General features: G+C 36.0%; 2 protein-coding genes across 6 annotated transcripts in view; both read left to right on the top strand.

Annotated features, from left to right (window-relative positions):
* Positions 1–12,086, top strand: part of shc1 (SHC (Src homology 2 domain containing) transforming protein 1) — a 38,053-nt gene extending 25,967 nt beyond the window's left edge. For 4 of the 5 annotated variants that reach the window (XM_016285215.1, XM_016285207.1, XM_016285199.1 and 1 more), the window contains 8 exons: positions 1,133–1,186; positions 2,527–2,578; positions 2,852–2,978; positions 4,447–4,606; positions 5,834–5,891; positions 6,217–6,330; positions 9,072–9,307; positions 9,394–12,086. In XM_016285215.1, coding sequence (XP_016140701.1) covers positions 1,133–1,186; positions 2,527–2,578; positions 2,852–2,978; positions 4,447–4,606; positions 5,834–5,891; positions 6,217–6,330; positions 9,072–9,307; positions 9,394–9,522 — 930 coding nt within the window. In that variant the 3' untranslated portion in view covers positions 9,523–12,086. The remainder of the gene's footprint in view (positions 1–1,132; positions 1,187–2,526; positions 2,579–2,851; positions 2,979–4,446; positions 4,607–5,833; positions 5,892–6,216; positions 6,331–9,071; positions 9,308–9,393) is intronic. The other variant, XM_016285193.1, reaches the window with a different exon arrangement.
* Positions 12,087–12,433: 347 nt separating this feature from the next.
* The window catches only part of lenep (lens epithelial protein), a 2,721-nt gene continuing 2,165 nt past the window's right edge, over positions 12,434–12,989 (top strand). The window contains exon 1 of the mRNA XM_016287146.1: positions 12,434–12,878. Within this exon, the coding sequence (XP_016142632.1) occupies positions 12,680–12,871 (192 nt within the window). The 5' untranslated portion in view covers positions 12,434–12,679 and the 3' untranslated portion in view covers positions 12,872–12,878. The remainder of the gene's footprint in view (positions 12,879–12,989) is intronic.

Raw genomic sequence — 12,989 nt, 5'->3', positions numbered from 1 at the left:
ATTTTAGTATATTTATTTTTCACTAGGGCAGTAAAATTATTGCAATTGTCGGATCACATTGCAAGTGGTCACAGAAGAAAACAATGTTTTGTCTTGCCTCACCATCTTTATTGAGCAAAAGTGTATTTGTTATACTTGTATTTTTTTAACTGGTTTTGCCATGAAAATAGCCTAAGATGCTGACATGGCAATAAATAAAAATATACTAAACTAAACTACTCAACTAAAACTAAAAAATAATTGTTCATTGAAATAAAATAAAATGTAAATATTAAATGAAAAGCTGAAACATTTCTAATTCTTAAGTTGAAGCACTAAAAAAATAAAAAATAATTTTAATTAAAAATAAATTAAATATAAATAGTAATATCTTTAAAAAAAAAAGAACATGGCAAAATTACTAAAAATCTAACTTAAAAATAAAATGAAAATCAAATAATCAAATCAAAATAAAAGATAATTCATAATAATATAATATAATGATATTAAAAATAATACTAACATTGCTGACTATTTTTGATCGGCTCACCCAAGACGGGGTCTTTGTTTAATTTTTAATTTTTAAAATCTTTTTATTTATTTAATGTTAGTTGTTTAATTTGTGTATTTAAAAGTGGAAGTATATTAAAGTAGCCTGCATTGGGTCTTTCAAGGGGCTACTCAGAAATTTGTCGACGTTTAACTAAATAAGTTGATATGTTATCCAGCGGTTAGATTATGTAAAGTTGGCGTAGTCGGCAGGAACAGATATCCTCTGGCTTGTTTACAGCTGCACCACAGGACGTTTTTCCTCGCTAATAATTCTTCAGTTATATGCCAGTGTGTTTCGCATTAGTGCAGTGAGGTTTATCAGCAGGCAGCTGACTGGAGCCCAGAATAGGGCCTGGAGTAATTGCCCTGCTGATATGCGTTTATCTTAATGAATCTAAACCATGCAGAGTTACTGCACACAACTGCTCTGTTCCTCTGTTAGACCACAGTCTCACCACATCATTTCTCCCCTTGTCTCCCTCTCTGTCCATCCTTTGCTTTCACTCGCTTCCATGATTGTTCATTCTTCATCTCGTGCCCACTGCACCTTTTTGTCTTTTTTTGTCACATTGTCCTCTTCTCCATCCCTCTCTCCCTACAGATTATCGCCAACCATCACATGCAGTCCATCTCTTTTGCATCAGGAGGAGATCCAGTGAGTCGCGTCCTGTCTCTTTCTATCGCTATATCTCTTTCTTCTACTTTCTCTTTTTACTAGGGATGTTGATCATCGTTGTTAATTTCATCGATTAAGCTTATCAGTTGTTGTCAACTGTAGCACAAATCTGTTTAGTAATTAGCCAAGTTGATGGCCATGGAAAGCTAGAGTCCACAACACACACGAGCCCTCGGATCACCTTTACAAATAAAATGGCTCAATGAAGTCATTGTTAGAGCATCTCTCCAAATAATGATTGCATTTGCTGCAAGGACCTTGAAAGCATATTGAAGTACAAAGTGACATCAGTAGGGATGTGCAAAACTACATATTTTCAAAATCAGTTAGTTGGTGGGTTGCCTGAGCAACTAGTTGACTAATGTCTGAATTCATTCAATTATTTAAAAAAATCAATTAAATCGTAAGTTAATTATTATGTAATTAATTTAATTATTGATTATTAAATAGAAAAATCATATAATAGATGTATAATATAACATTTAGAATACATTTAGTGTTTGTGTGTTTATATGTATATGTACAATTTTAAATCATAACTGAACAATTAAAAAATGAATAATTTAATTAGAAAATAATAGTTTACAGGTGTATATACTAATTATGTATTAAATAATTTAATATTAAATAATTATAAATGAATAATTTTTAATGATAAATGAACATTTAAAATGAATAATTGAAGTAGAAAATAATTTAAAATGATTGACTAATTATTTATTAAATAATTAATATATACATTTAAATTTATATTTTCTAATTGTTCAGTTATATATATATATATATATATATATATATATATATGTGTGTATAACTAATCATTTAACAATTAAAATGAATAATTTAAATGTATATACTAAATATTTTTTTAATTGATAGATAATATATTATTTAATTATTGATTTAAACTATTTAATTTAATATTAACTATAAATGCATTCGCATTTTATATTATTATTAGATGATTAAATATGTACATATCATCAATCAGTTAGTCGGTTATTGGATACATCCCTACATACATTTCGTTTCCTCGTTTTCATCTTGCTCTTGGTTCTATCAGCTTTACTCTCATTCTGTCATTCGTTGCTCATTTGTCTTATTCATCTGTCCTGCTGTCTGTAGTCATCTGTTCTTTCTTCCCCCACTGTTTCCTCTTCTGTTTCCTGTCCTTTAGTGAATAGACTGCCTCAACTAAAAGACTTACTATCTTCTGCTTGTCCCTCTGTTCTTTGTGTCTACTCTCTAATTTCTCTTAATGTCCTCCTGTTCATTCTTCCTTTCTTCTTCTCCATCCCTTTCTTTTTGTTTCTCCCCAGGACACAGCAGAGTATGTTGCCTACGTCGCCAAAGACCCTGTCAATCAGAGAGGTAAAAATATGCCAAGACACTTTCACATTGAGTTCAGTCATAACTGTAAGTGTAAATTACTGCTTTTCATGCTTAATTTATTTGAACTGATGTTAAATACCAGATTACTTAATTATATGCAGCAACATTTATTATGGATTTGAAGGTATCCCAAAAGATTTGGAATGGCATGATTTATTTTTGTGTGAACTGTCCCTTTAAGGAATGTCTTGTTCTTGCTTGTGACTGGTGTCTTATATATAATATATTTGATGATCACTTCCTGCATTGTAGCATGTCATATCCTGGAATGCTCAGAGGGCTTGGCTCAGGAGGTCATCAGCACCATCGGCCAGGCGTTTGAACTCCGCTTTAAACAGTACCTGAAGAACCCCCCCAAACTGGTTACCCCTCATGATCGGTGAGAGTGTTTATGTGCCTGTTCAAACAAGTACTGCAAACATTTACATTCATGTCAGTGTGTTTACACGTGTGTTTGTACATTGTTTAATGATGGTACCTCCCTAGGGTCTTTGGAAACCCCCTTAATATCCTGTATGTCTGTTTACAGCATGCGTTTGCAGTCTGTGCTCAAACACAATGCCATTGTGTCTATTTGCACTGTGTACTCACATCGTACACTGAGAAACATCTTACTACTGAGTACTTTTTCCCTTATTTCCAATTAAAATATCTAAAAATCTGACAAATAATTCAAATATACTTTTATATTCAACACACAATCTATGAAAACAAGTATTAATGTCGCTTTTCAGCTACAGTGTTATTATTCTTAACTAAAGCTAAAATTATTACAAATGATTTTTTCTAACTGAAATAAGTTTGATAAAACTAAAACAGTTCAAAACTAAAACTGAGGGTGCTTTCACACCTGGCCCGTTGTTTCGGAACCTGGCGCGTTTCCCCCCTTAGCTCGGTTCGTTTGGGCATATGTGAACACGGCAATCGCGCCCGGATCCGCGCCACAAGGTGGTTTCGGCTCGATTGAAAACGAACTCTGGAGTGGTTCGGTAGTAGTGAGAAAGCAATCCGCTCCAACGGACCAACGAACCAGGCTATATCACAATGTATAATGGGTAATTACGTAAGTTCCGTGAAAAGCATTAGCTTTGTTGTTTTGCTAGTACTTCAAAATGAACCTGTGAATGTCTGTGGGTGAGCACGTCTTCGCCATTCAAAATAAAAAAGCGCACTTTTTCATTTTATAATGCCGTCTTATTGCTCTTCTTCCTAGTAGGTGCATTTTAAAAATGTTTTCCCGATAAATCCTGGACTCCTGCTCAAAATGATAAATTGACAGCTACAAAAAAAACAACAACAACAATAAGCCCACGAAGCTGTTGTCGTTCCATCCTGACAGATGACAGCCGTGACAGCTCAGTGGAATCCCAGAAAATAAACCGTGGAACTTTGACCAATGAGACAAGTTTACTCGCGCGTGACTTGTATTAACAAATTTGGTCCGTTTAGAAACTTTGCAGTTTGAAAGCGAGCCGCACCAAGAATAAAAAGCAACATTGTTCCGAAACATGGATTAAAATTATTACAAAGCAATCGATCTACAGGTGTGAAAGCACCCTGAAGCTAAAATACATTGAAGCTTAATAGAACTTATAAAACTGAAAAAACCACATAAGAATATGGAAAGTGTATGCTGTTAGATAAATGTTTTTGGAGCGTATTTTATTTGTTTACTGTTCCTACTTCCTTTTTATTGAGCGTGTGTCTGTTCCTGCTAGTTATTCCCTGCTGGTTTCAAAACAAAGCAATACATCATTTGCCATCACTCAAACAGCATGTAAATAATATATCTCCATGTAAATATAATAATGTTTATCTTTACTTTTATTTCTCTCTCTCTCTCTTAGGATGGCTCCTTTCGATGGGTCGGCCTGGGAGGAAGAGGAAGAGGACCTGCCTCCACCCCCAGAGGTTCCGTATTACAATAACTTCCCCGGTAAACAGCCTCCGCCTGGAGGCTTGGTGGACATGAGGACCCGTCCTGGACACAGTACAGGAGCCACGCTGGTGAGACACACATTTGTACGAGCATGAACATTGGTCTTGGGGTTTTTAAGTCTTAGGAATTTGTTTTTCAGTTACTGTTTTTATGTGTTATGAGTGAATCATGGAGTCACTTTTATTTGTTAAAAAGAACTGATTAGTTAGCAGTTGAAACAAGTTTTATTATTCTTTATTAAAATTTGTATGGCTAAAAATCTGCAAAGAGAATTCAGTTAAGTGTTTAAGCATCATAAGCATTTTCCTTACAAATGGCAACAAAGCAGATCTTTCATTTTTCCTCCATTGTGTGAACTGCTAAACGTGAGTAAGACACAGGAAACACTTATACACACATTGGCGGCCAAACGTTTGGAATAATTAATTTAGTTTTTTTATGTTTTATGTTTGTTTTTTTATGTTTCAAGTCTCTTATGTACATCAAGATTGACTTGTTTGATTAAAACAAGTCTGTAATATTGAAACTGTAATATTATGAAAGATTATTACACTTTAAAATAACAATTTTTCTGTCCGAATATATTTTATAATATAATTTATCCCTACATTTTGCAGAAATTTCAGCAGAATTTTCAGTGTCAGATGGTCCTTCAGAAATCATTCTAATATGCTGATTTAGTTCTCACAAAACATTTTTTTTTTTTTGTTCTCAATGGTAGAAAGTTTTTGCTGCTTAATATTTTTATGGAAACCATGATGCACTACCATCTAGTAAATACGGTTTAAAAAATTAATACTTTTATTCAGCACAGATGCATTAAATCAGTGATAGTAAAGTCATTCTATTTCAAATAAATGCTGTTCATTGAAATTCCTGTTCATTAAAGAAACCTGGGGGAAAAAAGTATGTTCCACAAAAATATAAAAAATTATAAAGAATGTTTTCAGCATAGATAATAATTGACGAAATATATATTAATTAAAATGTATTGTTTAATTAATTATTATTAATGATAATGATTTATACAATCATTGATTATTTATTCTTTACTTTTATTTAAACAAATGCTTTTGGCTCGTGTTATAGTCAGTCTTCACAGGCTAGAAAAGCCACCAAAGCAGTCACACTCAGTTCAAACTAAGGCTCACTGTCTTCAAAAAAAACAAAGAAAAGGATGATTCAGTGTATAGAAGTGAATTAGAATGATTCATTTACAAACACTGATTCGTTAATCAACAAAACTCCACTAGTTAATTTATGTGTGAGCGCTCTAATGCAATGTGTCTCCACAGCCCTATGGACAGCCCAGCCAGAACGACGTTCACAAGCAGCCTCTGCCTCCTCTACCAGGTCAGGTTTGCTCAAACACTAATAACCCCTGCCCTGTTCCTTTCATAGTGCCACATAGTATTTGTCAGTCTTATATTGTCGCACTTCCCTTCATTTTATTTTCCTCTCAGCTGAGACTGTCATTCTGTAGAGTGAGTAAGCGGTTTTTCTGTCATTGTTCGTTGCTCTCTGTTGGACGCTGCCCAAACCTATTACACAGCTCCTTTGAGAGGTGGCTTCTGGATCGCCGGCCTTGCTGACAATACGACTCAGAATGGCACCGCTTAAGCTCACTCACCTGAAGGTTAACTCACTTTAACCTCACAGTCCTCTGTTTCTCTTTCAGTGGGTGTTAAGGAGGGAGGCTTGTTTGACGACCCTTCGTACGTCAATGTGGATAAACCCCGCCTCCCAGTGTTAGCAGCCAATGGAAATGCTCACAGAGATGCATTTGACATGAGTGAGTAACTAATGCTAGGCGGCTTGCTTGGAAAAATATCTTTATTTATGATGTATGTCTTGATATTCATGTATTTGCTCTAAACTGGCAAAAATGGTGATTTAGAGTGGTCGGGATTATTCACATGTGGTTATAGTTGCGCCGCAACTCTTGAAAAACTTTTTATTCCGCGTCGCCCCATCAAGCTCCCTGCTATTAACGAGAGGAATGTCTGTACTTCCTCAACAGACAACGAAACAGCCACTTTTTGGTTGTTAAAAAAGGTGCGCTCGTTCAAAACAGTTGCATTCGATCCTTCGCTGGCTGTGCTGATTTAAATCTAGCAGTTCTGTTGTGTTTGTGTCGCAAGTTCAGTGACGCAGGTAGTGACGATTCTCTCCGGCCAATCCGTGAGCAGCAGAGTTTACACGTCACGTTTTGGTAACGGTACGGTTCACTTGGAACCTCAACCGAGGTGGTACTAAAAAAAGTACCAGGTACTGTACCCAGTGGAAAACCCCCCAAAAGTGAACCGTACCGATGCAGTGGAAAAGCGCCATAAATTAACACAAGGACAATTTTATTTTTATTTATGTGCATTAATATAACAATAGCATACAGTACAAATCTGTTTAAAATCAGTGAAAGCATTATTGGCCATTTTTTACTTTTTTAATTATTTTAAGTTATTTTAATTTATATGCTACAATGTAACTATTAGTATTTTAATATATTTAACATTAATATTTACGTACATGGCGTTTAAAAGTTTGAGGTCTGTAAGATTTTTTAAAAAAAATGCTTTTAAAAGAGATCTTTAATGCTCACAAAGGCTGCATTTATTTTATAAAAATATAATTAGGAACAGTGATATTGTGAAATATTATTACAATATAAAATAACTGTTTTTTTATTTTAATATATTTTAAGATGTCATCAGTGTCACATGATACTTTAGAAATTATTCACATATGCTGATTTGCTGCTCAAGAAACATTTATTATTTTTATTTTTATTATTATTAAAAGTAATAAATAAGTCTTGTAAACATTATATTTTTATAAAAACTGTCATCAGTTTTCCTTTTTTTTAGGATTTGTTTGGGGAAAAAAAGGTTTAAAAGAAAATTATTTGTAAGTGAAATGCAAAAAGTCTTTACTGTCACTTAGATCCATTTAATGCATCCTTGGTAAATGAAAGTATTAATTTCTTCCAAAAAAAAAAAATCTTACTTACCCCAAATCTTTGAACAGTAGTGTACAGTATATTTTTACTAAAATGTTTTAATACACTTAACACTAGAACCGCCACGGGGTACATTTTTCCCGTGGCTGTTTTTCAAATGTACATAAAAGATTTAAAATAAAACATTCAAGTCTCCCAGTCATTGACTTTTACTAAAATGATGTAATTTACAATCCAATGTTGTTCAAAATTATTTAGATAAAACCAGATCAAAAAACGGGGCATTTATACCTAAAAGCCCCAGCGGGTCAAATTTACCCGCTATATAATGCCTGTATTTTCGCGCTGTCATTTTCTTGCCGCTTATGTTTTAACATTGTACATTTCTAGGCAACGCCTTTCACTCACTGATTTAGCGGTTATCAGTTTCATAAATAAAGTCAAAATGACTAAAAAAAGGCGATTTATGGAAGGTAGGAATTAGAAAAACTAAATGCCATGAGTGATGGAGAGTCTGATGGTAAGTTATGCGTCCTGGGTCGACTCAGCATCTGATGGCGATCCAGATATCATATTTACATGTTTTAGCCTCACGTTACTCTAATTGGTCAAACTTTGGTTTAATTATTTATTTTTTGTCTTGCCATATCGTTTATTGTTGGCTACTGTGTTGCTATTCTAGTCTGGCTGTTTCCTGAAGAAAAAAAATGAATCCGATCTATATGACCAAAGTTTAATGGTGTTGTTCTCTTATTCAAATTATAAATTATATAACTAAACAAATTAATAAATATTTAGGTGAAGCTGTGTGCTTGAATTTGTCATCGCATCATCCTATGCAGTGTGGTGAATTATTATTGCTCATTATTGTCTATAGGCTATTTTAGTAATTTAAATACCATGGGTTATCTTAATATATTGATTAATGACATTGTATTATAATATTACACCACCCAAATATTTAGGCTACTACCTTCTAATTTCCGTTGTCAGTGCAGGCTTTTTTTTTTTTTTTTAGCTTGGGCTACTGACCGTTATGGATTTGTAGCCTGCATTAAAAAAAGTCTTGAACATAAAAACAATAGGATAAAAATATAGTTGATGACTAGACAATCATTTCATGACTCTAGACACTTCTTTGTGAAGACAGTGGCATAATCCAGTGAAATAATATGTTCTTTAGCCATATAAAAACAATTGTCATGTGCGTGGGTAAAATTTACCCACTGGCCCTTTTAGGTATACAGCGACCTCTGCCGGTTCTAGTGTTAATACAAATTCCATACGTTTTTGAGTTATGTGCAAAAAAATGTTTTTGATTGATTGTTTTGATTAATTCAGATAGTTTAAACTGATTAATAATAAATTAATGGATTTTACCAACTCCTAACACTTGATACATATCAATATATTGCCCAGATTTTCACATTTTCTTTAAGGAGATTCCTTATATGTTTTAGATGAGTTGTAGAACATTTGGGTTTTCTGTACTTTTTTCTAGTTCAGTTGTAGGTGCAGTTATAGAATAACAGTAAATTGTCCAAAAATACAACAGTATTGTGCTCTCTATCTTTTAGAGCCGTTTGATGCTGCTTTAGGAGTGTCGGGTGCAGTGGCGCCCCCTCTGGCAGAGCAGCTGCAGAACGAGCCCTGGTTCCACGGACCTCTAAGCCGCAGGCAGGCCGAAAGACTCTTGACCAAGGATGGAGACTTCCTGGTGCGGGAGTCAGGCACCACACCAGGCCAGTACGTCCTCACTGGACAGCAGGGCGGCCAACCTAAACACCTGCTTCTGGTGGATCCAGAGGGAGTGGTGAGTAATATGATAAAATACACCACACTCTCAATATTTTGCCCCTATCAAAACATAATTCTTTACCATTTTTTTTACCGTCATAGGTGCGCACCAAAGACCACCGCTTTGAGAGCGTCAGTCACTTGATTAGCTATCACATGGACAACCGGCTGCCAATCATCTCGGCAGGAAGTGAGGTGTGTCTGCAGCAGCCAGTTGATCGCCGTGCTTGAAAAATAACAATTTTCTCCACCGCACATTTAAGAGAAAAAAACTCCTCCCTTTCCTACTTTTTGCCAGACACTATTAGAGAAAAAAACGTTTTTCCAACTGGGAGTGTAAGCTAATCATATCTTCACAGAAACACAGAATTTTGTACCGCATCAACCACCGGCCATGAAATTACAAAGCAATGCAATCATTCTACTCAAGGACTAAAGGACACGTCGCTTGAAATAAGTGATTACAAAAAGCCAAACGATGAGGCGTCTGAAAGAGAAGCAGATGTGTAATGGATGTGACATCACTTCCCAAACACGACATCATGTCTTGAATTAAGACTGGGGTGCACCTGTAACCATGGCAACAGGCCCGACCATTCTTCGAGTCGAGAGTTGCTGTCAATGTACTAAAATTGCAGAACCTTTGTAGCACTCTAAAGATTCACATCTGGTGCAATGGGCGAAATCCAAAGACTCGAGCTTCATATTGATCGTAGAGCTTACGTACTGTTGCGGTTGTTTGGAAATCTCGCGAGACTGTTTGATGTATATGCAAAACTTTAAAGAGAATACAGAGCTCATTCTCCAATCACAGACGTCATCTTTCACGGCGAATGCGCAATTCCCACCGGAATATCACTTTCCCAGTTTTCCCGCCAAGGGAGACCACACAAAATGCCTCTTATTCTCAACCACACAATACCCTTTACAGAATTCCGAGTGTGATCCCCAAGAAAAATTGGGAATTTTGGTCATTTGGGAAGACCCCTGAACATATGTGAAAGCTTTAGGATGCTGTGTGGATTTTTCCTTATGCAAATAAGACTTGTTATGAGAGACAACAAACTAGTCTGTGGAAAAAGGGAACGTTCTCTTTCCACATAACATCATATATCAGCCTGGGACAAAAGGGACGAGAAAAAAAAATGAAGTGCAATCAGTACACATGGGAATAGGACTGAAGGTCTGTGGTTTGAGATCTGATTGAAGCCTTCTTATGATGTCATTTTAACTAAGAGTTTCTGTCGCAGTGATGTCATCTGACGACATCATCCGAATGGGTTTATTCTGGGAAATGGAGGCTCTGTTTTTCTTTATCTTTTTCTTGTGGACATTACTTCTGCTCGCATTGACAATCGATCTTCACGTGTATCGAGGTGTCAGCTGCTTCTGTACGTTCGAGTTAAAAGAGAAAGCGTAAGGAGGAGGATAAGTTGTGTATTATAATACTTGAACGACATCGATTGCAAGGGGACACACCATCCAGGTAGAGGAAAAGCACTCTGAAGGAATTCTGAACGTGTCTTTGCAGCCACAAGTGCAGTTTCTGTTGAAGCCACAAACGGGAAACCACTTATTTCATCTTTGTTTGCTCTGATATTGATTGTGCCTTTTTTACCAAACACAGACACACTGAGAAAAAAAAAACCACACAGTCGCCTTTTGTGATTCTATAGGTAATCATGACACTTTCTTTTCTGGAAAAAACACAACTGAAAAGATAATCAACTGCAAAAACGACACAAGTTTAGTGAGGCTCAGTGCAGGTCTTCGTTTTCTTTGGCACGTTAATTCTGCGATGCTGTTCTTACTGTGCTTAGTTTAGTGCTGGTCTGTGGGTATCGCATTGTGTTGTTTAAACACCCTCTATATCTCATTTAGAAACCGACATTAGATGCCCTGTAAAAGAACATGTAAATAAGCTTTGCCTATGCTCATAGCGGTCTAAAACCAGTCATTCACTGTGGATCTGTGTCAAATGAGAATTTGCAAGCTCACAGGATTGTACTGGGTGAAAAAACATAAAGGTGTAAGATCTGACATGCTCTTCTGAAGACAATGCAATCACTTTGTGTTTTATCACACAAATCTATGTAAATGAATGAGGATTTGCTTAGATGTACAAAGACCCTAATCTGGATGCATTATGAATCTGAAATGAGCAACGGTTTTATTTTTAGGCTTTTTAATGGATGTAACTTGTGGATTTTGAGTCAACGGTCAACATTCATTCCACATTATAAATCCAGATGGATCCCAGCCGCAACTGTATACGACCAGCCTTCATGCTAATGTGAATTGTAGCCTGATGTAATTCATATGAATGCATTGAATGGGTTTTTTAATCATTTGACGTCAGACTTTTTTTGTGCTGATATCACCACAGATCTGGCCACTAACTGCTAATGGAGTTTAAACAAAGTGTGTTTATGAGTCTGTGTGTGTGTGTGGATGCATACATAGGCAGGGCTGGAATGGTCTGGAATAATCTGGCTTTTACAACTCTGACTCGCCACTAAACCGTTTGCTCATTTTCATATTTCACAGCGGCCTTTTGTTGCATGGAAACCCTTCCTGTTATTGTGGTAATGGTGACTTTTGTGTTGTTGGTTGGTTGCTATTTTCTAAGCCAAATGCCTTTTTCTTGTTTGCCTATATAAATGTTGCTTCTTTTTTTAAATACATGTTTTTGATTATTTTAATTATTCTTTTTATGTTGTTGTTCTTTAGATGTTGTAATATCACCTGTATCAAATGATAGATTACATATATAAATACATATATCATTCACCTTTCTTGGTGCGTTTCATTTCACCTATTGCCTATTACCAAATTTTTTTTAAATCTAGATCTGTTTTAAGTTCATTAATAAGCATAAATCTATTGCTCATTTGCTATTTGTGACCCCAAATCTCAGAATCTTATTGCTGTGATTGTTCTTCTTTAAGATTAATCCTGTAAATCATTCATTTTGACACTCATAATATTATAACAGGAAAAAATGACAAAGTCTGTATTTGGTTGCACACTGTGCGTGAATATTTTGACAGTCATTCAGGTCCTTTCACTGCACAGTAGAGGAATTAGAGATGAACAATAGGTAGATGAGAGATGCTGTGAGGCCATTGTGCAATAGGAGGTGAACAGCTAGCTGGCATTTTCCAGAGCTGAATAAAATCTGTTTTACTGGGGGCACTGGGCCTGTGTATCCCACAACACACAGGAGTCAGTTCGCTCCAGGGTTTCATCTGAAGAGACGTTACGGTTGAAGGAAAAAGTGGAGACCCACAACGCGCAGCGGCAAACCAGGACCTGGCCCGCTCTCCTCCAGTTCCTCCCTTCGAGTATCGCTCACGCTCTCCAGTCGACCGTGGAGCGGTGGCGGGAGATGCATCCACAGCATCCGCTGCCCCAGGCCATGCCCTCCTCACTGGGCCAAAACCTGAGAGATGCAGCTCTGAGGATGGGCCTTGGCAAGAACCTGCTGGGAGGGAATGTGGGTTATGGAGTTATCCAGTCTCTTAAAGAGTGTCTCTACTTCCTGCTCTGCTGCTGGTGCATCAAAGAGATCCTGGACTAAGAAAAAGGTAAAAACATATTTATAAAAAATTATATTTATGATTTTTGTGAAAGTAGCATCTACTAACAATCAGTGTTTTAGTATGAATGATATAGTATTTAATTTATTTATTTATATA

The sequence above is a fragment of the Sinocyclocheilus grahami genome, unplaced genomic scaffold (genome assembly GCF_001515645.1).
Source record: "Sinocyclocheilus grahami isolate Dianchi unplaced genomic scaffold, SAMN03320097.WGS_v1.1 scaffold11.1, whole genome shotgun sequence".
Classification (NCBI taxonomy): Eukaryota; Metazoa; Chordata; class Actinopteri; order Cypriniformes; family Cyprinidae; genus Sinocyclocheilus; species Sinocyclocheilus grahami.
This window is presented reverse-complemented; position numbering and strand designations above follow the sequence as displayed.